The 25,508-nt window shown below is 39.6% G+C and overlaps 1 protein-coding gene across 1 annotated transcript in view; it reads right to left on the bottom strand.

Annotated features, from left to right (window-relative positions):
• Window positions 1–25,508, bottom strand: part of DCUN1D2 (defective in cullin neddylation 1 domain containing 2) — a 56,005-nt gene that overhangs the window by 27,332 nt on the left and 3,165 nt on the right. The window contains exons 2-4 of the mRNA XM_065413912.1: window positions 24,525–24,741; window positions 20,749–20,917; window positions 8,969–9,099 (exon numbers count right to left, since the gene is read on the bottom strand). Of these exons, the coding sequence (XP_065269984.1) occupies window positions 8,969–9,099; window positions 20,749–20,917; window positions 24,525–24,741 (517 nt within the window). The remainder of the gene's footprint in view (window positions 1–8,968; window positions 9,100–20,748; window positions 20,918–24,524; window positions 24,742–25,508) is intronic.

Genomic DNA, 25,508 nt, shown 5'->3' with positions numbered 1-25,508 from the left:
ATTTCTCTTACTCATTCCTGGTAAAGTGGCAGAATGAAGAAAGGACACCCCCTTGAAACAGGTGTACAGGTGAAGAGATTTTTAGCAGAGCCACAAAGACCAATCTGACCACTGTTTCCTGGTGGGAAATGGAGGGATTGCTAGAGGGAATGACTGAAAGTTTCTCCACTCTTCTGGAACAAAAACTGTCCATAGGAAAATAGTCCTGAGCACAGGCAAACTCTCAAACATTAGTGCTTAGAGCTCACAAGTAGGATCCATTAGGATGTTCAGGACAAGCTTCAGGTCCAAGGAAGAAAGAGGGGGCCAAGGCCTCATTCTGAACCTTGCTGCTGTCTCTATGATCCTGACCATCTTTGGGTGTAAATTGACCAAGGAACAATTAAGCCTGTCCCTTTGAACAACTGTGTCATCCAAGAGCCAAGACTCAAATCTTTATTCAGCCCACCCTTGACAAGAGCCAGAAGGCCTGGAGCACAGGTGAGATTAACCTCTCTAGTCCTATACCAAGCAAACCTTAAAGATACTCCAACTTCCAGACTCAGTAATAAGATCATGAGGTGTAGATTAAACATAAGCAGAACCATGGTGAATCCCAAAGTCTGAAAAAATCACTCTAAAAAAAGGTCTTGTCAAGTTTTCCTGGTGAACTAGACCTTGACAAAACAAATCCCACCTGGAAGATACAGGAAGCATTCAAATGAAATTTAACAATTCTAAACACCACAGCTGCCAGGTCTAGGATGGAGCCATTAAGATGGCTATGGCAAGAGGCCTTGCAACCCTTTGCAGAAACCTGCCCACAGCTGAGAGAGGGCATCAGCTCTAAGGGCCAGAAAGTCCCTGGAGCTGACATAGTAGTCCCTGATCTCTGCTCTCCCAGGCAATCACCAGGTCTACTTAAGAGTGCTCCATTTCATGCAGACCTCCTAAAGAAGTTCCACTCTCCAGAGCAAATTTGATAGATTTGGTGTTCAGGTCCCCAGTAATATGAATCAGTGAGAGGGAGATAAGGATATTTTTCCCCAGCTCACAGAATGCAGAACTCAGTCATTGTGCCTCTGCTCTGTCTTCCCTACAACTGAGTGGTCCAAAATATCAGATTGACCCACATGTGGGAATACCTTTACAGCCACTGGGAGAAGGCTGCTATGGGTCCCTCCCCTTCTCCCATGACTCCTTTAGGTAGAGAAACATCTACAGGTAAAGCCTCTCCAACACCTGCCCCAAGACAGAAGGCTCAAGACTTAGCAAATATACTGAAATCTGGGCCTGAGAAAGTTGGTCTGTTCCCTTATAATCCCAGCAAGAACTTTAAGAGATTCAATTCCCAAAGTACTGACCCCAAAAGGAAATATTAGGCTCTAGAAGAAAGACCTAGGTGTTGTCCTTTATCAGTTATACTTCTAATGAAGAGTATGTTACCTGGGTGAAGCAGATGCTAGTTCAGCCCCATTTTAGGTAGAGGAGGACTTTGGTGCCTGCCTCTAAGAAAGATAGGAACTCTGTACTGATACACAGGTAGTAGTGTTTTCTTGAATATGGGTGGCATAGTATACTTCTGCTTCGTGATCAGAAAAAAAAAATAGCACCTGTTGTACCAAAAGGGAAATAAGCTCCCTTCGTGTGCCATATCTTCACCTGTACCAAAACCTCTTCTGTTTAATTAAACTGTAGTTATGGGATTGATGCAGAATTTTCCGAGTGAGGTTCTTTGGCTTGTGTTATGCAGGAGGTCAGACTAGATCATAGTAGTCTCTTCTGGTGTTAAAAAAAAATCTATGATTCAAACATGAACTCCAGGATTGAAGTATGTCGTACAGATGAAAGTGTGATTTGAATGAAAAGGGAAGCAGAGATCATCACTGTACCACAGTGACTGTCCATAAACTCTAATGTGGTGGAAGTGGTTGGCTTGGCTCTGCAGAAACACCATAAGGAAAGGCTCCAAATGTTTTTGGTAAGAGACATGTGGGAAAATGGGGCTTGTAAACTCGTGAGACAATTCCTGCGTCTTTTGTTAATATGACATGACTAGTCATTAGGCCACCCACAAAGAGATAGCTCCATATGGAGCTGTGGTAGATAGATAAAAACAAACCAGTTATCTAAAAAGAAAACACATTAAAATAGCCATGTGAAGAGTGAGAAGAGGATAAAAAAAAGAAAAAGAAAAAGCTAATTAAAAGCTTTACTGTGTCAGACTGAGTCATTTATATTTGATACAACAGGAAGTAACCTGTATTTCTCAGCTGATACTGACACACTTACAGGGTGCCAACAGCATAAATTTTACTGAAATTTCCTATTTCTATCTACTGGTATGGGGCTATATACTGTACTTAGTGACCACACTGACCTAGGGAACACAGAAAAAAACAGTGTTTCAAACAGCTCTGAATAAACTAATAATGACTTTAGATTATAAAAAAGAAAATTTTGCAGGCCAGTCAATAACGAAGATTAGTTTTTAATCGATCTTAAGATAATGGAACATTTAAAAAGAAAATCAACGCTTGCATCCTACAGTTTCTATGGATAGGCCTGCTCTTAGACTAAATTCCAAGAACTTAAGCATTACTTGCAACACTGAGAGCTCAGTCCTGCCTTTATCCTAAACTTTGTACAAAGAGCGGTTGTGTATGGATATATACAATATTTAATTTTTTTAGATACATCTGGAATATTTAATGACATGAACCAGTGGATGAAAATTCTGAACAGCATATAGCCTTCTTAGCAGAATTTCACATCCAAAGAGCATTAAAAAAAACAACTGTCACATGGTGAAAATTTGCTGCAATTTACCATCACAAGCAACCCTGCCAACCTTAATAGGGAAGGCACTGACAAGACCAAAGGGCTCACACCCAAAAGAATGAGGTTGTCACTCAGGACCTCAAGTTTTTGCTTTTATTTTTACATTTGTTTTTAAACACAGTTAAAGGCATCTAAAGCTCCTGATACCTTTTTGTCTATTATAAATCTAAATAAAAAACTGATGGCCGTGGGAGAGAATCTTTATAGTTGCAAAGGTAACCTTCGGAAAGTGAATCAATGCACCACTTCCAGAGCCTGCAGACATCCACTAAGGCCTAAGTCTACACTTAAAATTTAAGTATCAGAGGGGTAGCCGTGTTAGTCTGGATCTGTAAAAAGCGACAAAGAGTCCTGTGGCACCTTATAGACTAACAGACGTATTGGAGCATAAGCTTTCGTGGGTGAATACCCACTTCGTCAGTCTATAAGGTGCCACAGGACTCTTTGCCACTTAAAATTTAGGTTGTCATAGCTACAGTGCTCAGGGCTGTGAAAAATCCATACCTCTGAGCACTGTAGCTATGCTGACCTAACCCCTTGTGTAGACAAAGCTAGGTCAATCCAAGAATATTTCTGTTGATCTAGCTATTGTTGCTCAGGGAGGAAGTATTCCTACAGCGACACAATAAAACCCTTTCATCACTGTATACTGTCTCTACACTATGGGGTTATACTAGAATAGGTTATTTTGAACTCTACTCCTGTCCTTTGAGGGTTTGCAACCCCTCCCATCTTGGTGTCATCTGCAAATTTTATAAGTAGGGCTGTCAATTAATCTCAGTTAACTCACGCGATTAACTCAAAAAAATTAATCGCGATTAATCGCAGTTTTAATTGCCCTGTTAAATAAGAGACTACCAATTGAAATGTATTAAATATTTTGGATGCTTTTCTACATTTTCATATGTATCTTGTATTCTGTGTTGTAATTGAAATCAAAGTGTATATTTTGATTACAAATATTTGCGCTGTAAAAATGATGAACAAAAGAAACAGTATTTTTCAATTCACCTCATACAAGTACTGTAGTGCAATCTCTTTGTCCTGAAAGTGCAACTTACAAATGTAGATTTTTTTGTTATATAGCTGCACTCAAAAACAAAACAATGTAAAACTTCAGAGGTTACAAGTCCACTCAGTCCTACTTCTTTTTCAGCCAATCGCTAAGACAAACAAGTTTGTTTACATTTATAGGAGATACTGCTGCCTGCTTCTCACTTTCAGGTGACATTGTAAATAAGAACAGGCATTCGCAGGGCACTTTTGTAGCCAGCATTGCAAGATATTTGTGTGTCAGATATGCTAAACATTCGTATGCCCCTTCATGCTTCGGCCACCATTCCAGAGGACATGCTTCCATGCTGATGACGCTTTGTTAAAAAATAATGCGTTAATTAAATTTGTGACTAAACTCCTTGGGGGAGAATTGTATGTCTCCTGCTTTGTTTTCCCTGCATTCTGCCATATATTTCATGTTATAGCAGTCTCGGATGATGATAGGGTGACCAGATGTCCCGATTTTATAGGGACAGTCCTGATTTTTGGGTCTTTTTCTTATATAGGCTGCTATTACCCCCACTCCCTGTCCCGATTTTTCACACTTGCTGTCTGGTCACCCTAGATGATGACCCAGACATGTTGTTCATTTTAAGAACACTTTCACTTCAGATTTCACAAAACATAAAGAAGCACTCGACCCAAGATTTAAGAATGTGAAGTGCCTTCCAAAATCTGAGAGACACGAGGTAGGGAGCATGCTTTCAGAAGTCTTAAAGGAGCAACACTCCGATGCAGAAACTACAGAACCCAAACCACCAAAAAAGAAAATCAACCTTCTGCTGGTAGCATCTGACTCAGAAAATGAAAATGAACATGCGTCGGTCCGCGCTGGTTTGGATGTTTTTTGAGCAGAACCCGTCATCAACATGTCCGCTGGAATGGTGGTTGAAGTATGCGCATCTGGCACGTAAATATCTTGCGATGCTGGCTACAACAGTGCCATGAGAACACCTATTCTCACTTTCAGGTCACACTGTAAACAAGAAGTGGGCAGCATTATCTCCTGCAAATGTAAACAAACTTGTTTGTCTGAGTGATTTGACTGAACAAGAAGTAGGACTGAGTGGATTTGCAAGCTCTAAAATTTTACATTGTTTTATTTTTGAATGCAGTATTTTTGTACATAATTCTATATTTGTAAGTTCAACTTTCATGATAAAGAGATTGCATTACAGTACTTGTATTAGGTGAATTGAAAAATACTATTTGTTTTCTTTTTACAGTGAAAACATTTGTAAACAACAGTAAATATAAAGTGAGCACTGTACACTTTGTATTCTGTGTTGTAATTGAAATCAATATATTTGAAAATGTAGAAGACATCCAAAAATATTTAAATAAATGGTATTCTATCATTGTTTAACAGTGCGATTAATCGCAATTAATTTTTTTAATCGCTTGACAGCCCTATTTATAAGCATACTCTCCACTCCGTTATAGAAGTCATTAGTGAAAGTGTTGAAAAGTATCAGGACAGAACCTTGAGGGACCCCACTAGATATGCCCTCCCAGTTTAACAGCAAACCATTGAAAACTACTCTGAGTATGGTCTTTCAACTGGGTATGCACCCACCTTAGAGTAATTTAATCTAGAACATAGTTCCCTAGTTTGCTTATCAGAATGTCATGTGGAACTGTGTTAATGCCTTACTAAAATCAAGATATTTCACATTCGCTGCTTCCCCCCATCCACTAGGCTAGTAACCCTGTCCAAGAAGGAAATTAGGTTGGTTAGGCATAATTTGTTCCTGACAAATCCACACTGGCTATTGATCGTACCCTACTGTCCTCTAGGTATATTAAACAGTCAGTTTGTAAAATTTGTTCCAGTATCTTTCCAGGAATCAAAGTTAGGCTGACTAGTTTATAACTCCTCGGGTCTTCTTTATTCCTATTTTTAAAGATAGGTACTATATATTTGCCCTTCTTCAGTCCTCCAGGACCTCACCTGTCCTCCATGACTTCTCGAAGATAACTGCTAGTGGTTCTGAGATTGCTTTAGCTAGTTTCTTAGGTACCCTATGGTGAATTTCATCAGGCCCTGTGTTCTTGAATACACCCAACTTATCTAAATATTCCTTAATCTATTCTTTCACTCTTATTGTTAATGTTAATTGTGTTGAATATCTGGTCACAATTAACCTTTTTAGTGAGGATAGAAGCAAAAATAGATGTTGAACACCTCAGCCTTCTTGATGTCATCCATTCTTAGCTCATATTCCCCGCTAAGTAGTGGACCTACACTTTCCTTTGTCTTTCTCTTGCTCCTAATGTATTTATAGACCCTCTTCTTATTGCCTTTTATGTCCCTTGCTAGGTGTTACTCATTTTGTGCCTTAGCCTTTCTGATTTTGTCCCTACACACTTACGCTACTGTTTTGTATTCATCAATACAATTTGTCCATGTTTCCATTTTTGTAGGATTCCTTTTTTATTTTCAAGTCATTAAAGAGCTCCTGATAGGAAAAATAGTAAGAGATCATTATGACTCTATCTTTCCTTCCCATCAGGATAGTTTGCAGCTGTGCCTTTAAAACTGTCTCTTTGAGAAACTGCCAGCTCTACAGTACAGAGTAGCTGAGTCCCCACTACATTATAAGCTCTCGAGTCAGCAGCACTCGAGCTTCAACTCTGATGGGCCAGCTAGCTGAATTTACAGAACCACTTAACTCAAACTCAAGACTTGTATGCATACAGGGGAATAAGATTAGGGGCAAGACTCAAGATACAACTCGAGCTAACACTGCAGCAAAGACAAGCTATAAGAATTTCCCCAAGGCATAACAGACTAACAGAAAAAGCAATTAACTGCTTTGCAAGCTAGCCTGACTCTTGAAGATTACTGCTTGTCTGAAGCACTTGGCATCATGGAATCCACTGACTTTCATAAAGACATAAGAGTGTGCATTCTAATTTACATGCTGATTCTGGACTTCCTCCCAATTAAACCCACAGTGGACCAAGTTCAGACCTGATGAAAGTGGGTGTATCTCCACTAAAATCAAAAGAATTACACCTGCTTAAACCTGCCTGAATTTGATCCTTTTCTTAAAAATACTAAAAAGTTAACTTTCCAAAGGCTGAAAAACCTATATAAAAAACCTACAACCTTTCAAAAAACCCAACACTACCCAATTCAAGTAACATCAAGCATTACCAGAATTGTTAAAGTTCCCAAGACCTCAAGTTAGCAACAATCAGTTTCTAGAGTCCTCTTTAGATTCATTTTCATTTCTGCTCTTCTCAGTTTTGTCTCATAAGTATTTCAAGACATTCGGGTGTTCCTTACCTAAAATACCATTTTTCAGGAGAGAGAGATACCATATACCTATGGGCCTATCCAGGGTCAGTAGCTAACTCCTTTCTCCTCAGACCAGATAAATTGGGGTATCAGAAAACTGCTCAATTCCTTTTTTCTTTTGTGCCACATACACAAGTATATCCATTGCTGTAATTCTGATTGTGGTGCCTTTCCTATTTATTGGTACAGATTTAGGTAAATGTCTTCTGTAATATATTTTAAATATATTGGTTCCTCTTTTGCATTTAAGCCAACTAAAACAGCAAGTGGCTTGTAATATACTCTTTCTTTAGGTATTCCAAGAAGTCAGATATTATGCAAACAAAACTTGTGTTTGATAAGTTTTGCTCTGTCTCAAAGCACTACGATTTTTAATAAATGGTGTGCAAGACTTCATGCATTTTAGAAGATAAACCTTTAACTGTTGAGCTTTAGACTGATTCAAGTTGCTTAGAAGCCCTCACAATAAGATGTTGGCTGCAGAGCTTTGCCAGACACTTAAGCTGCATGATGGTATCTTGTCTGTATGACAGTGGCACGAAAAAAATATTTGGTAAGAGGGACAATACCTAAAGGAAAATAAAGCTGATAAAACTCATCATAGTTGAATAAAACCTCCGAAGCCAGTGGGGAAGGCAAGAACCAGACACTCCAAGTAAAACCAAGGAAAGAATGAACAAACCTCTCTGCCAAGATTGAAAACTGTTTTTGCTCCTATTCTTGTCTGTCTTCACTCTCCTTCCCCGTAAGCTATTTTTACTATGAAAAATTGTCTCTTAACATCCACGCCAATTTCAATGTGATACACAATTAAAATGTCTGGAATAAGTGACTACTTTCTCCCAAATACTGTGCATATAGCAAAAGAGAATGATGACAATATTATTACGTTGATGAATATACAATAAATGTTTTGTTAGCCCTTATGTTAGCTGGTTTTACCAAGCTGTCGTCTGCTCCATGGATAAATTCCTTTAGTATCTGTTGGACAAAGACTTACGAATTTATTGAATACCAAAGGTTTGATACTTTATCTACTTATAAACTAGGTAAACACCCTTGACTTGACAAAAGTCATAAGGAAACAGCAGGTGAGAAAAGATATATTTACAGTACTGCATCAGGCAGTGAGTAAAGAATACCAGTTGTTATACTGACAGCAACAGCAAGGTATGGGTTGGGATGAACTGACAAACAGAGTCTTGTTAAGAGAACAGTAAAAAAACGATACTGTATGCTGATATCTACCTACTAACTTGGAGCTGATCCTACGTTTTATGCCAAATTGGATCAAAATAAAATGTGATATCAAAGCAGGCCTACTTTAGCATCAGCCTACAAATTTCACCTTTGTGTAAAGTTTTTGTTCAGGATAGTGGGGTTTCCAAGGTTTTGCCTCCACTCTGGGATTAATAGAGCAGCAAAAGTTTAGTTAGTGCTGAACAAAACAAGGAAGACAATGTGGTATTCACGCCAGAGCAGCTTACAGTCCAAGTATCACCTTTAATACTAGTTATAGGTTTGTGTTAATTTTTCTAAGGACCTTCTTACCGTGTGTACCTATACATTGAATTTATTTAAATTCATAGAATAGATATGATGTCAAACGTGGTAGGAAACCTAGCTAATTTACCTCACCCAAGGCAGTAATAAAGAAAAGATTAAATGTGGGGGAGGAGGCAAAGAAATCATTAAGTGAACTTTACTATAGTCATTATTTGCAACTTGTGACTAGTATATTATTGAAACCACATGAATCAAGCTTCTCTTCTTGGTTTTCATACTCACCTAAACCTTTTTGTCCAGGGTTTTTAGCAAAGGTAAAGGTAAACTGATAAAAATCTTTGAACTTTATTGGATCCTTTAGCTCTTGTTCCAATCTTGGCAATAGAGCTTTTAGCTTGTCTGTGGTGTCACACCTGCCGCAGAAGAGATGACAATATTTGTTTATAAAGCATACATAAACCATTTTAGAAAAGAAGTTTATAAATATTTATTATAAACCCACAAATGAGTAACATTATTGTAAGATTCAACTACAAAGTATCACTTTGGTTTACTTTACTAAACATTTAAGGGCCCTAAGCAGAAACAAGGTTATATACAAGCACCAAAAGTATACAGACGAATAAGATTGAGCCATTTAGTTCAGGGACTTTTTTCCCATAGATTTCAACAGCAGAATGGACCATCATCATCTAGTCTGACCTCCTGCAAAACAGTGCAGAGATTGTTGTATACAGCCCAGAACTGCTGGTTGAGCTAAGAGCACAGCTTTTAGAAAGATGTCCCATCTTCGTTTTAAAGACCCCAAGTGAGGGAAAATCTCCCACATCCCTAGGTAAGTTGTTTCAATGGTTGATTACCCTGACTGTAAAAATTTTACACCTTATTTCTAGTCTGAACTTGTCTAGCTTCCGCTTCAAGCCACTGGGGATCTCAAAATGCCTTGAAGGGTGATGTAATGTATGGGAATAAGTAACAGCTTCCCCAACTGTGTTGCTGTGGATATCGTAAGTTACAAGTTGCGGTTTATTTTATTTCTTGGTTGTTGTTAATACTTAAGACTACTTTTGTGAGCATGTTTGTTTGTGCATTAGTGTGAATTGATGGGTATGTGAATGTGTGCGTGTGCGCACACCTCAGACTGCAGATTAGAGCTGATCAAAAAACTTTCTTAATTGGTTGAGCTGATGGACTAATGAACGTTCTTCTATCTTAAACAGACCACCAGAATCAAGTAAAATTTAAATATAACTAATTGCAATCCTATTGAACTGTAATGTACTGTTTTTTTTATTACTTTTATTGCTGTTACACAAAATTTGAGGTTTTTTAAATTTATGAAACCACCCACCGTAGTCTAAGTACACCATATGGGAATCTGTACTACATGTTAAGCTTGTGACCAATTATAACTTTAGAAGACTTTTCAACCACTAAACTGTATCATCCACACTGTCACGTTCCTTAATCAAAAGCCAGGAAAAAGACGAGTCCTCCACCATGACTTGAATGCCGATGGATTGGCAGACCAAGGTGGAAGCAAATTTCAGAATTGAGACCCTTCTGCTTAAAGACAATAATATTGAGGCATTGCCAGCTAAATTACCCAATCTAACCTCAGCTGACTCAGCGTCATATAGGAAGAATAAGGGTTTCTCAGGTAGCGAGGACACTAACCAAAAGACAGATTTACTGGATGTAGCCAATACTATGAATTGAAGCTGGAAACAAATGAAGAACAACAGAGGACTTGGAAGCACATCTTGAATGGGGGAGGGGGAACAGAGGGATAGGAGAGGAAGAGATCACCCCGGCTCCTATCTGCTCCCCAGCCCAATCCTGGGCACTGCTCCAGCCTATCTGGGTTCTGCCGTCACCTCTGCCTCCACATGCATGCACACAATTACTACCTCTCCACTGGTGGAGGTGTGTCCTGCCCCCAGCCATTGCTTGAGCTGAGGGGCTGGCCAGAATCTGATTGACTCTCAGCTCCCAAGCAATCAGCCAATAGGGAGGGAGCAGCTGGAGCTGGATTGCACTGGGCAGAGTCAGAGGGGAAGCAGAGCTGAGCAAGGACAGAAACATAGATAATCCCCCACAACATTTCTATTGCGGGAACTGTTGTGATAATTTGGCCTACAAATTTGCCTTAATTGAGAACTCAATGTAAAAAGTACATGAGAGTTCAGAAGATGTCATGATAATTTATAACAACAAATGTTGATGGGAAAAGGTATGAAAGAGAGACAGAGAGAATTAGTCCAAACAAAAAGGCTACAGATATAACTCAAGGACTGTGTTAAGATTATTCTTGATAAACAAGAAAGTGTGGAACCAGAAATAAGTGAACCAAAATTGGTATGTCAGAAATTAGGTCTGACTGGTGGACAAAATGATGGGACAGGCTATATTGCCCATCACTCCTTTTCTGGGTCCTTAAAGAACGAGACTATGTAGAGAAAAACACGCTACTAGAGCAAGCTTCATTATCATGGCTGCCACCCCTACCATCTTCTGAGATCCTATGCTTTGTCATCCTGATCCTGAGAGATGTTCTGACCAGAGGTCAAAGAGAGGGACCCATATGACATTGGGATTCAGCTGGAGCCGGTAGAGCTGACAACCACCACCTGGGATGAAATAGGATCAGACTAACAACAGCTCCAGCTCATCTCAACTAACCTCTTCTCTTTCCCCCAAAAGGATAGTTATTAATATCTTTGATACCTTCTTAGAGACTGTTAAACAACAGGGGTTTTCCTTCTAAAAGCTTTCTCCAGCTAAAGAGAAAGGGAACAAGAGATACTGTTAAAATGAAAGCCTTAATACTTAAGATTTAAAATGCTTGAACTGTTTTTCCTTTTTTCTTTTATCTTTAATAGAAAGTTTAAAGGATTTTTAATGGTGTGTTTGCCATGGTACTAAACAGGCTGTGGTCTCTGTATAACAAACCCCAAATCTTGTTTAACACTGTTTAATGTTGGACAGTGACTGGTTTACGTTAACACCTTTGGCCCACATATTCTATATTACACAACAGGGCACTAGCCAGCATTGCCTTTCACCTCCATGCCACCCTCTCCCCGTGGTTCCACCTCCCCTTGGCAACAATATAGTTTTCAGAGAATTACCTTAATAAATTTATTCCCGGTAAAATTGCCAGCAGGCAGACAGCTTCATTTTTTTTTAAATCAGCTGAAACTTCAAGAATAACTTTATTAGAGCACCTTGATGAAATCTATTTTGAAGGTGAAAGACATGGATAGTCATGGCAAAGATCACGTCTTGGAGAAATGGTCACAACTGCCTTATGTAGTGCAGCTAAAATAACATCTTTGACTTCCAATACACTCTGATAATGAGCAATCAGAGATTCGAACACTTCTTTACATCAAGAACTTCTTGTCTGAAGGGTAGGTCAACTCCCTAAATAATGGAGACAGGTGCCATACTCTAGAGACTTTCTGGCAGTATCGTTTTGTCTGGATCAAGCCTCAATCATTTTCCTTTCATCTAATTCCTAATCTATGCCTACTGTTAGGAAAGCAAAGAGACTGCAGCACCTGGGTTCAGCAAGAAAGGTGTCAAGCCACCTATGATCAGCATATCAATGGCCAGACCATGAGACTATTGGTCAGCTACACACACATATGTGTTGAGCAGAATTCTGTCTAAAACAGCTCTCAGCGCAGAAGAGCAATACCACCAGGAAGAGGTGAAACCACTAAAGTCTGCTGGCAAGTTTAAAAAGAATCAGCATGAACACCTACTGCTGCCCAATGTTAGATAATCAAGCAATTATCCTAACAGTCTCTAGCCAAAAGCAAGAATGAAAGGGATAAAATAAATAAGAGGACTTCATATGACATCAAAGTTTTTTCATTCCCTTTTTTCCATATCCATTCCTTACCCAAAAAGGAAAGCTTAGAAAGAGGTTAGGAATTGATGAGATCACAAGCAACAAATGGTTTCTTGAGCAGGGGCCTAATAAACACTTGTGTTTTACAGAAGTTGGCACCTTATTAGTATCTTCCTGCAGTACAACAATCTCAAACCAACCTAAATTTTATTAGCAACGAGAGATATGGGATCAAGTCACAGGCCAAAGCTCTTCACGCACCTCTACAACAATCTCAATTAATGGAACTCAATGTGACCCTTCTGGGAGTGGATCAGTCAACATGAGAAGAACGTATTTGATACATCTTTTCCATGAAACAGGTGTGTGTGTGTGGGGGGGGGGGGGGGGGGGCTGTCAAGTGATTAATCGTGCTGTTAAACAATAATATAATACTGTTTATTTAAATGTTTTTGGATGTTTTCTACATTTTCAAATATATTGATTTCAATTACAACACAGAATACAAACTGTTCAGTGTTCACTTTATATTTATTTTTATTTCAAATATTTGCACTAACAAAAAAAACAAAATAGTATTTTTCGATTCAATTTTTCAAGTACCGTAGTGCAATCTTATCAGGAAAGTTGAACTTACAAATGTAGAATTATATACAGAAAATAATTGCATTCAAAAATAATACAATGTAAAACTTTAGAGCCTAGAAGTCCACTAAGTCCTACTTCAGACAATCGCTCAGACAAACAAGTTTGGTTACAATTTGCAGGAGATGATGCTTGTAGTAAGAGGAGGCCCTGAGATATAAACCTTAGTATCAGAGGCCCGGTATGAGGCCTAAGGCCTGAACTAAAGTAATGGTCAGGGCTTTGCTAACATAAAGCAAAGTTAAGCTGTGAGCCAGAGGCAGGCCCTGCTCACAGAAGCTGGCAGGGAAAGGGCTGATGCTGCAAAAAGAGACATACCTAAAAGGTACTGAACACCAGATATCAGAACACATACTATACTGGAACATTCCACAGATAACATGGAACAGGCCGACCCATCCCAATGACAGGGGCAAAAGGGTAAAATGATGGATAGAGTTGTTTTGATCGAACCAACATGTACAAGGTGAGAGGCGGCACCTTACTACGTAGAGGGGTTGTACCTTGCTGCGTAGAGGGGTTGCACCTCAATACGTCAGGAGTGATGTATAACTTGTTTGTACCTGTGTATAAGAATGTATCCCTGGGGCGGTATCTTTGTCCAGCCGAGGGGGCAGTGGAAAGTCCCGCCACTGACTGAGCTGAGTCCATTGCCGAGCGGCACTGTCTCGTAGTATGCCCTGAATTAGGCTAAGAAACCTACAGGGAACTGCAATTGTGTCAGGGTCGCAATAAACCTGGCCGAGGTGCCTTCGTACCTTACTAGACTCTGTGGTTATTGGGGGTTCTTGTCGGGTTTGCTGTGTCAGCTATCTGCAGAGCTGGGACCGCACACAGAGGGAACACACGCACGCAGCCGAGTGATATCAACACAGGAGAAAGCAGAGCACCACACCGGTAGCATCTGACAACAATGCTGACCACTACTTGTTTAAAATGTCACCTGAAAGTGAGAACAGGCGTTCGCATGGCACTGTTGTAGCCAGCGTCACAAGATATTTGCATGTCAGATGAGCTAAAGATTCATATGTCCCTTCATGCTTCAACCACCATTCCAGAGGACATGCTTCCATGCTGATGATGGTTCTGCTCGATAACAATCCACAGCAGAGTGGACCGATGCATGTTCATTTTCATCATCTGAGTCAGACGTCACCAGCAGAAGGCTGATTTCCTTTTTTGGTGGTTTGGGTTCTGTAGTTTCCTCATCTGAGTGTTGCTCTTTTAAGATTTGTAAAAGCCTGCTCCACACCTCGCTCCTCTCAGATTTTGGACGGCACTTCAGATTCTTAAACCTTGGGTTGAGTGCTGCAGCTATTTTTAGAAATCTCACATTGGTACCTTCTTTGCATTTTGTCAAATCTGCTATGAAAGTGTTCTTAAAACGAACATGTGCTGGGTCATCCAAGACTGCTGTAACATGAAATATATGGCAGAATGTGGACAATTCTCCCCTAAGGAGTTCAGTCATAAATTTAATTAATGCATTATTTTTTTAAACAAGCGTCATCAGCATGGAAGCATGTCCTCTGAAATGGTGGCTGAAGCATGAAGGGGCATAAAAATGTTTAGCATATCTGGCACATAAATACCTTGCAACGCTGGCTACAAAAGTGCCATGCGAACGCCTGTTCTTATTTACAATGTCACCTGAAAGTGAGAAGCAGGCAGCAGTATCTCCTGTAAATTTAAACAAACTTGCTTGTCTTAGTAACTGGCTGAACACGAAGTAGGACTGAATGGACTTGTAGACTCTAAAGTTTTACATTGTTTTATTTTTGAGTCTAGTTATGTAACAAAAATCTGCATTTGTAAGTTACACTTTCATAAGAAAGAGATTGCACTACAGTACTTGTATGAGGTGAACTGAAAAATACTATTTCTTTTATTTATCATCTTTATAGTGCAAATATTTGTAATCAAAAATAAATAATATAAAGTGAGCACTGTACACTTTGTATTCTGTGTGGTAATAGAAATCAATATATTTGAAAATGTAAAAAAAACCATCCAAAATATGAAATAAATTTCAATAGGTATTCTATTATTTAACAGTGTGACTAATCATGATTAATTTTTTGAGTAAATCGCGTGAGTTAACTGTGATTAATCGACAGCCCTAATATATAATTCCTGTCAGTGATAAATGCAGGGCTCTACACGGGGGGCTGGGCTGAGGCTCTGAGGCATCCCCGCGCCAGAGCGAGGTCAGGGAGAGCCGCGTGGGCAGCTGGGGAGAGCCTGCACGAAGTTGCGACCGAGGGCAGGTGGAGGGTCTGGGCAGGGAGCCTGGGGACATGGTTGGGGGCTATTCGCAGTCCCCTCCCTCCCCCGCACCATGGGCAGGTCTGCCGCAGCTCCCCACAGCTCCCTGGCTGGGCTCCATGCTGGCCTGGCTGGGGGGGGAGACCTATGGAACTGCCCGGGGGCTCCGCCCAGGGCAGGTGGAGGGTCCGCCATGGCTCCCCACAGCTGCCCGCCCAGCTCTTACGGTGGCTGGGCTGCAGCTCCGAGCCGCTTCCCTCCCCAGCTGGAGCCAGGTCGGGAGAGACACGCTAGCAGCTGTGGGGAGCCACGGCAGACCCTCCACCTGCCCTGGCCGGCGGGCCCGAGCAACCTCCCGCCCAGTGTCCACCCAGGGCAGGCGGAGGGACCCAAGCTCCCCACAGGTACCAGCATGGCTCTCCCTGACCTGGCTCCGGCCAGGGAGGTGGCTCAGAGCCAGAGCCCAGCCACAATAAGAGCCAGGTGGACAGCTGTGCGGAGTTGCAGCAGACCCTCCACCTGTCCTGGGCTGGGGGCCCGAGCAGCCCCCGGCCCGTGTCTCTGCCCCCCCACTCAGTGTCTCTGCTTTCCAGCCCCTCCACCCAGCATCCCTGCCTCCCCAGCCACTCTGCCCTGGGCAGGTGGAGAGACCCAGGCTCCCCACAGTTGCCAGTATGGCTTTCCCCAATCCAGCTCTGGCTAGGGCAGCTTGGAGGCGCAGCCCAGCCACGGTAAGAGCCAGGCAGGCAGCTGTGGGGTGCCGCAGCGGACCTTCCACCTGCCCTGGGCATGGGGACCAAGCAGCCCCCCCGCCCAGTGTCCCTGCCCCCCAGCCTCCTGCCCAGGGCAGGTGGTCCTCACAGCTGCTCGCCCAGCTCTTACCATCAGAGCCCTGCGTGGATACAAAATTTATATCCGCATCCGCGCTATCTGCAGAAATGGTCCACAGATATAAAGGGGATACCTGTGGTTTTGCAGGGCTCTAACCATTTCCACTACTGTTGCCCTAACTTCAACCCCAGATACCTCATCTCTCACAGGTTCTCAGAATACTAATATGACCAATACAGAGAACATCTAGAAAGATGGAGCTTATGTACTGCACAATTAGCAAACAAACATTTAGAGACAGCTAAGGTTGCAGTAAGATAAATCCCACCCATATAAAACCTTAAAAGTAGGATGGATAAAAATTAGTGATAAAAAATCAGATTTTTTTTGGTTTAAATTATATACAGATTTTTTTAAGTAAACCATTTAAAATAGATAACTTATGCTAAGGCCTAACCTTATTACAAATTATTAATATCATTTACATTAAATACAAAAATAATATTAAGCAGTACATTTTTGCTGCCATATTTTAAAGAAAGTCAGTCCACTGAATTGGTGGAAGTCACGGGCTAAGCCTCTGGACTCAGAGTTTGCTGAAGTGCTAAACTAGCTTTTGACAGCAGTGCAGAGAGAATATTTTCTCTATTTCAGTTCATTCTCCTAGTTCAGTTCAATGACAAGTTCATTTAAAGTTGAGAAACCAATTGGGAGTTAAAAAAGAAGGAAAGCTTGCTATCCTCTTCCAATCTATGAATAAAAGCTAGGTGTAAGAGGATGAGGTCTACTAGTTCTAAAATTTTGAAGGACATAGTGGCCAGAAACAATCAATCAGTTCAATTCATTAATTACAGATAATACTTCCCTTCTTTAATAAATCAGTATGTTTTAAATACAAAACATGTCTGATAAGAAAAAAGCTATGTATCTAGCACAGTGGTTTTCAAACTGTGGGTGGTGACGCAGTACTGGGTTGCGGAACGTAAGGCACTGGGTCGCGGTGGCTCTGGTCAGCACTGCTGACTGGGCTGTTAAAAATCCCATTGGCAGTGCTCCCCGGCTAGGGCAGGCTAGTTCCTACCTATTCTGACACCGCGCTGTACCCTGGAAGCAGCCAGCAGTAGTTCCGGCTCCTAGGCGGGGGGCGGCATGGGGCTCTGTGCATTGCCCCTGCCCTGAGAACTGGCCAATGGGAGCTGGGGGGAGGGGTGGGGGAGCCCAGCGCCTGCAGGTGAGAGCCGTGTGGAGCCGCTTGCGTGCCTCTGCCTAGGAGCCGGACCTGCTGCTGGCCGCTTCCGGGGCGCAGCGCGGTTCGCGGTGCCAGGACAGGCAGCAGCCGGCCTTAGCACCCCCGCTGCTCTGCTGACTGGGAGCTGCCTGAGGTAACTCCGTGCCCCAATTCCCTGCCCCAGCCCTGAGCCCCCCAAAACCTGGAGCCCCTTCCTGCACCCCAAACCCTTCATCCCCAAGCCCTGCTCCACAGCCTGCACCCCCAGCCCAGAGCCCTAAACCCCTTCCGTACCCTAACCCCAGCCCAGGACCCCTTCCCACACCCTGAACCCCTCATTCCCAGCCCCACCCCACACCCTATCCCTCTGCCCCAGCCCTGAGCCCCTCCCACACCCCAAGCTCCGTTGGGTCACGGGCATCAACAATTTTCTTCAGCTGGGTCGCCAGAAAAAAAGTTTGAAAACCACTGATCTAGCGCATTGAAGGTAGTTTTATTTAATTTTTTTTAAATCCTGTTTTTGTGCATTTTAATTGAATTTGAGTATCCATCCAAATAGAGGCTGAGACAAATCACAAGTAAAAAAATTAATCATCATCAAGTAAATAAGAAATATATCATTCACCATTTTCCAACAGAATAAAAAAGTGAACATTAAGAATCTGAATAAATGCAAGTTAAGCAATGCAACTGCTTAAATAAATGTGCACAGATATAGTGAATCTTCCTGGTTAGCAAAAAGCAGCACAAAATTAGTGAAAAGGCTCTATTTAGTTCCAAATCAACTTGTTTTAATGGTTACCAGCCAATAAGAATAAACCTTTCTTTAAGAAAATAACTGAAGTAAAAATGCAAAACACAATTAAAATAGATTATTTAAACCAAGGTTCCTACTTGCTGATTTAAATAGGTTTGATTTAAATCAATCCTTCCTGCTTAGAAAAATGGAAAAAACGTACACATTCTTTCCCACCTTCATATTGCTACAACCGTTTCCCTAAGGCTTTCACTTCCACTTTTCAACTGACAGCCAAAAGCAATACATACCCCCTACTTCATCAAATATGCACTCAACACAAAGCCTTAACAGTGACCTCATATGCTTTTATATCAACAGATTAAAACATCTGACTATCACACATTCTATGCATCTGGGAAATTATTTTGCCTTAGCCCTACTGAGGTCAATGTTAAGGTTTTGCATTAAAGTGCCAGTTTTAAGCCTGGACACATATTTTTGTGAACCTGCAAGGGTGATGGCTGCCATCTTGGCCAAAACCAGGCATTGAACAGATGACCTCCAGAACTAAAAGCATGCTTGTGCTAAAGAGCCAGGCTCTCAGAGTTGTCACAGACTTGCATCCATAGGTCAACATACACACTGACCAATGGGTGACACAAGCAAAATGTGTAACAAATTACTGAAATGTGAAATGTATATTTTGGCAATTCACGTCATAGTTTACAAATCATAGTTTTCAAAAGTACAAAATTGGTGGTAAAGTGGTCACATGAATCCTGGATTCTATCATTGGTTCTGGGAGGCGTGTGGTGTATAGCAGTTACAGATAGGATAATGAAAACTGATTTAGTCACTCTGAAAGGCAGTGAATAAGACTGGGTTTTGTCATGTTGGAGACCTAGGTTCTATGCCTGTAATGACTTTGCATAAGCCCTAACAACTTGAAAGGGGAGAGGTAAGAAGAAGCGTGTTCAGTAGCTCTTCCCTTTCTCCCAGGCTGGGGTTCATAGTTTCAATCAATAATATGGGGATATAAACAAAAGTTAGCAGAGATGAGATTTCAACTCCTGAACTATTTACTTCCATTACTGGGCATCCCTAAATCAATCAGACACGAAGAGCAGGCTAATTAGAAAGAATCACTACTGCCATGACTATCTAAGTCAGTCATTATGGGAAAGGAAATCAAGAAAAAGCGCATGATGCTTCAGTGAAATTTTGGTAAAACTCAGATGCACACATTATGCAAATGAGCTATAGTCACATTCAGAAGTGTAGCTTCTTAAAACTCTTTGCTTATTTTACTATAGTTAGCTTTGCAGAGGCAACACAGTCATGAAAGCATGAGCTGGAGTGTACTGTAGCTAATTTAGCTTCAAAATTGTCAGCTAAATTTGAGTTGTAGAAATTTCATCCCACTGGAACATTCAGCTACTACAGTGATAGATGCTTCTGAAATGAAAACAGTTACTAGTAGTGCTGAGAGAAACTGCAGGAATACAGCTCAATTTAAAATTCCTGGTTTAGTGAGACAAATCGTTTAAATTTGCAGTTTGAGCAAATCAGCAATGGAAGCCACTCAGTAAAAAATGAATATGGAACCACACAATACCACTTTTCACAAAATCATTTTTCAGACTACATAACAAATTTACCTAATTGGAGTGGCAATATAGTATAGTGTAAAGGTCACTGAACTGGGAGTCAAAAGACCTGGATTCTATTCCCAGCCATGCCAATGACTTGCTATGTAATCTTCAGCAAGTCATTTCACCTCTGTTTCTGTTTACATTTTGCTTACGCTGTAAGCTCTCTGGGGACAGGTATTGTCTTTTTATTATGTGTTTGTGCAGTGCCTACCACAATGGGGCTCTGGTCCATGACTGGGGTTCCTAGGTGCTACCTTATACAAATAACTACAGCTGGAGTTCTTAAGTTTAATATCACAGAAATATTTATTTTAATCTAATTAGACCATTAGCAGATGTTTAGAATGTTGCTATTGCAGCATTCTAGCAAAAATACTAACTTCTGGGATTCATGGTCCATAAAGGTGGAATAAAGAGAGAACACTTCACAGAACTGGGTAAAGCAACTATCATACAAATAAAAGGGAAGACTTATGGTGAAGGAAAAACTAAGAGGAAACTGAAATATAGAAGTATTTTCCTACTAGCTATGGTGAGTGAGGAAACGGCAAAGAATCAGACAAATTAAGATGAGATGTGAAGAAAAGACATTATTAAGATAAATACCCAGAACAAGTGAACAAAAATGCACAAACAAACTTAGAAGAAAGTGACAGGGAGAATGTAGACTGGAGAAGTGGAGACTGGAGAGTAAGTCAATTCAGTCTAAATTAAGGGTAGCACGGAGCAAATCCATGGAATGTTTTAAAAGCTTGACGTCTGATCCAGCTTTCCATTGACTTCAGTGGGAGTTGGCTCAGGCCCTAAAAAGTTTTTAACTACAAAGAAAACTGATACACTCACCCCAACTCTGTCATGCCATCTACAAATTCCTTTTTACTGAATTCACATTGAGTGGCTGCCCTGAACTTCCATGCTATGACCAAGACGCTGATACTGGCAGGGTCCAGGCTTAAATCATCACAAAACTGCTGAATTCCATCAATACCAATTTTATTTTCATCCTGTGGGTCTGCAGTCAAAAATATAAAAAGTATTACAAAACATATTAAAAACTTTCCTACAGACTAATGATCTGAACAGTTTTGATATGCTGCAGTGCAGAAGCTATTGTACGAGTACTTCTCAAATATATTCATTCTTAATTAGGACATCAATTTGAAATCTAGTCTATTTCAAAAAGTGAGTTAAAAGGTATATCTTCCAAAGACCCCCTGCCAATTTTTGTGGTTTTTTAAATTATTTTTAAAAATAATGATTACCCCTTAGATATTTTCCCCTTCTCCCCATTGCTGTGTGAAAGACCCACAAAAACAATAGGTGGAACTGCCTAACTATAGGGAAGAAATACTGAAATGGATTATACTCAGAGTGCTATAAAATGCACAAGTAGATAAGGCATTTGCTGGTTAGAACACTACAACAGATGAAGGAGAAACACCAAATTTAGCTACATATTCTTTTTCCTGGTAGTGATGTATGAGAAGGGAAGAACTTAAATTTCAGAGCCCAGGGTTAATTTGGGAGGCTGGAAGTGAGGGGGTATTTTTTTGTTTGTTTTAAATACTTGCAGAGTGATCAAATCAATGAGACACAATGTTTATTTAGTGCCTAGCACAACAGGCCTCAACCTAGATGAGGCCATTCAGGACCACTGTGACGTACATAACTGTTTAATAAGAAGTGGTTACCACTTAGGATAGAATCACACATTGTAATTGCCAGTGTCAGTTTATGTCACGAACATAATTATAAACATTTAATATGGAAAACTAAATCTAACAAAAAACCCCAAACAAACAAAACCCCCAAACAAATCCTTCATGAAAATTATATTGGATTTTTAATTAGTCTGACCCTAAGAAATGATTAAAAAGAAGCAGTTACTGTACTATACAGGCATGACAACTATTTTATTTTGCTATAGAATAGCAATTACACTATAATGCAGGATTCTCTTAAAAATGTACTATGGTTACACACAAGTAGTATCTTCAAAGTTATCCTTCTATTTTTCATATACAATATGTACTACTCAAAATACAGAACTGTTTTCCCCAAATTTAAATGCAACGAGTCATAAGTTTTTCTTTAATTACAATAGCTTACTATATTACAGCTACAGTTAAAATGCAACTGAAATATTCTTTTAAGTTTGATATTTTGGATAACTAATTGGTATAGACTTCAACTGTTCAGTCCTTTATTAGACCCTGATCCTGCAATCTGATCAGACTGCAAGATCAGGGCCTTAAAATGCAGCTTCATTTTAACATCGCTTTGGTTTCCCAGAGGTTTCTGAATGACTAAAGATTAAAAGTAGCCAATAATTAAATAAGGACTTGATGCAGCAGTTACTACTTGCTTATCTTTCTCCCGGGTGTAATTCCACTGAAATCGATGGAACTAAGTGTTGGAGGAAAGAGTAAAGCTATCTAGTGTGTTGTAAGGATCAGGCTCCAAGAGAATATCTTGATTTATTAAGTTTTAAAATTATTCTTATAATATTTCCGGTGAAATTTGGTCTCCAGTGAAGCCAATGGTAAAACTCCCACTGGCTTCAAAGACGACAAGATCCCACTCTTAGTGTTAGTATTCACAATACACCTCTACCTCGATATAACACTGTCCTCGGGAGCCAAAAAAATCTTACTGCGTTATAGGTGAAACCACATTATATCGAACTTGGTTTGATCTGCCGGAGTGCGCAGCCCCGCCCCTCCAGGAGCGCTGCTTTACCGCGTTATATCCGAATTCGTGTTATATCAGGTTGCATTATATCAGGGTAGAGGTGTATCTGGGCAACTGAGGGAATAATAAAAATGAACATGCATTGATTTGATTTGGATGTTACTCACTAAAAAAGCAAAAAAACACTTAAACGATAGTACAGTTGGACAATGAAAGATGTGTCATCTCACATTTCAAACATGATGCCATCTACACATTTTTCTTTAGGTTCTATAAACAAACCCTTTCTAAGGGCTTAAAAAGGAACCCTGGCCAGGCAGCTAAGGTACAAAATTTAGTTTCTGTTTAACAAAAGAAAAAGATGTTTAAAAATACTAATATGAATAGAAACGCTTTCATGATACATTTTCCCCTTATTAATTTATCTGAAAATTTGTTTAGATTTACATATGTCCTTACAGCCTTTTCAGTCCTAACAACGTTGCAATATTGTGCTGATGCATGAAAACAACAAAACTGACTAGACTATTTTCTTTCAACAAACTGAAATGAAGTAGAAAAGTAAACAGCACAAATAATGAAAGCTAAATAAGATTCATAAAATTCCTTCAGTATTCAAGTATAGGTAACCGTTCAGAATGTAAATATATATATATTTTTAACCTCAGCTTCCTTTAAAATTGGCAAACAAAAGCCAAGGACTGATATAAATAAAAGCAAAATTAAACCAAGTAAGTGGTTTAGTAAACTTCTACAAGTACACACAAATGTTCCAGTTTGCCTCAATCTCTGTGCTCATACAACTCAATGCAACCTTATGTTTTTAAAATGAAATTTTGAAGATCATCTGTCTGTAATATGGAACAAGCCTTTATGGTGTTCAAAACCTTTCAAAATAGTGTAGTTATTAATATGAAAGAGACTAATGTACATACAAAGCAATTCTGGCAAAAATCATAACCATATAGTAGGTTTAAAAAGGATTCAGACTAGACAAAAGTCTGGTCAAATATCCATTTAAAAAAATGTCTAGAAGATTTAGATTTAAGCAACAGATAGTAATGATTCAGAGCTGCTTCATTCTATTCAATAAACATTTACATGCATTAATATAAAATATTAACATTTCAAAAGGAGCTCTTACACTGGATCACGTCAATTCTTACACTTCCATGGCCATTTTTTCCCCTTTTATTTTTCCTCTTCTTTTAAACACTACCATAAAATAAAAAAGAAATGGAAAATAAAACACAACTCCACCTTTAATTCACTTCCTTGTGAGTATGTTTTTCCTAGCATATCTAAACAGCAGGTGATCTGGCATATCATTTATGATGTAATATGCAAGCACAAAGGGTAAATTAAGGATGGAGTTTCAACCTTAATTCTGAGTTTCCTTGCTTAATAGTGTTATCAGAGCCTTTCTTGTAGCTGAAAGTGTTCTTGTGGTTTAAAATAAAAGATTACCCCCTTTTATCTCAACTATACTTAAACATTTAATAGAGAAATTACAGCCATAATTTTACCATGCAAAGTAACATCACATACCAAAATTCCTTAACAGATTTCATGGACAAGAGATCAAATACTATGCATAATGTGCTTGTACAGAGCCATGGTCAAGTCCATAAGTAACTGATTTTAGTCTATTTTTTTTTCTAACTTCATATGCAGTCCTTCCTATTGTTAAGGTGATTTATACTTTATAAAACAAAATTTTGGACTTCCATAGGGAACATAAGACATGCAAGAAGAAGAAGAAGGAAAAAAAACACCCTTACATTCCAGAGAATCTCCTATTACAGCTACATACAGATAGAAAATTAAAAGTAGGATATTGCATTAGCAGTCTTAAAAGATGTTATCAGTGGCAAAAATGTAAAGTAGAAACGTAATTCAAATGAAATAGTTAAAAGAGTGATCCTTACCTTTGTACCTGTTATACAATTGTTCTAATTTCTTTCTGTCTATTGAATTTTTCATGGATTCTTTGTAGTACAAGTCTGGGTTCTGGAAGTAGTTGTCTGTTGCCACTTCTAGTTTCCACTCATTCTGCATTAAGCAATATATAGCAGTCCTTTCACCAGCCTGGGTAAATGCCATAAACTGGCGGACCTTGTCCTTCTGAGACGATTTAAGCTTATGCTTTGGGATGCAAAAGAAGCAGGAAAGCCAATGAAGCTAATCCAGAAGTTTGTTTCAGCAATCTACTACTAATACCTATCTTTTAAAGGGGTTTAGTTTTCTTGGTGTGTGACAAGTTTCACTTCAGAATTAAAGGAAGACAAAGCCTTGCTCTTCTGCAGTTAAAAAGACAGCACTTCTGGAAACTGAAATGACAGCATCTGTATGTACATTTTAGTAGCAAATATTCTGGCAACAATAAATTCAAATTTGTGTTCCTGCTCACGTACACACAATTGTTTTGTACGAAAATTGTTTGATCTCCAGGTATTTCCCATTAAATTCAGAATTATTTGGTTAAAAACTCTAAAATACTACTGTTATGACAATTGGGTCTATTCGCTGAAAAAAAGTCTACCATTAATGATAAAATATGTTTCAAAGGGATGAGTCATACAAAAATCAGAGATTCTGTAAATAAAGGCCTTGAGAAATATCTAAAAAGTTTAACAGTTGACTTAAGATTTTTCCTAATTAATTTCTAGTGCTAGTGAACAATAGTGTTTTCCAGTTGATTATTTAAGGCAGTTAAAGTTACAAAGCACTTTTCAATTTTAACACTGGGAACTTGTTCACTGTTGCTTTCAGAAAAAGTGAGCTCAAAAGGAAATAAAACTGATAAAGAAGCCAAGCAAGAGATTCACTCAATATTATGAGTTTACAAAAAGTTTTTGTAAATCTAATCAAAAGCTTTAATATGTTCTGACAATAGAAGAGATGTTTATATT

The sequence above is a fragment of the Emys orbicularis genome, chromosome 1, assembly GCF_028017835.1.
Source record: "Emys orbicularis isolate rEmyOrb1 chromosome 1, rEmyOrb1.hap1, whole genome shotgun sequence".
In the NCBI taxonomy this organism is placed as follows: domain Eukaryota; kingdom Metazoa; phylum Chordata; order Testudines; family Emydidae; genus Emys; species Emys orbicularis.
Note: the sequence above shows the minus strand (reverse complement) of the source record. Positions and strands in the feature narration are given on the sequence as shown.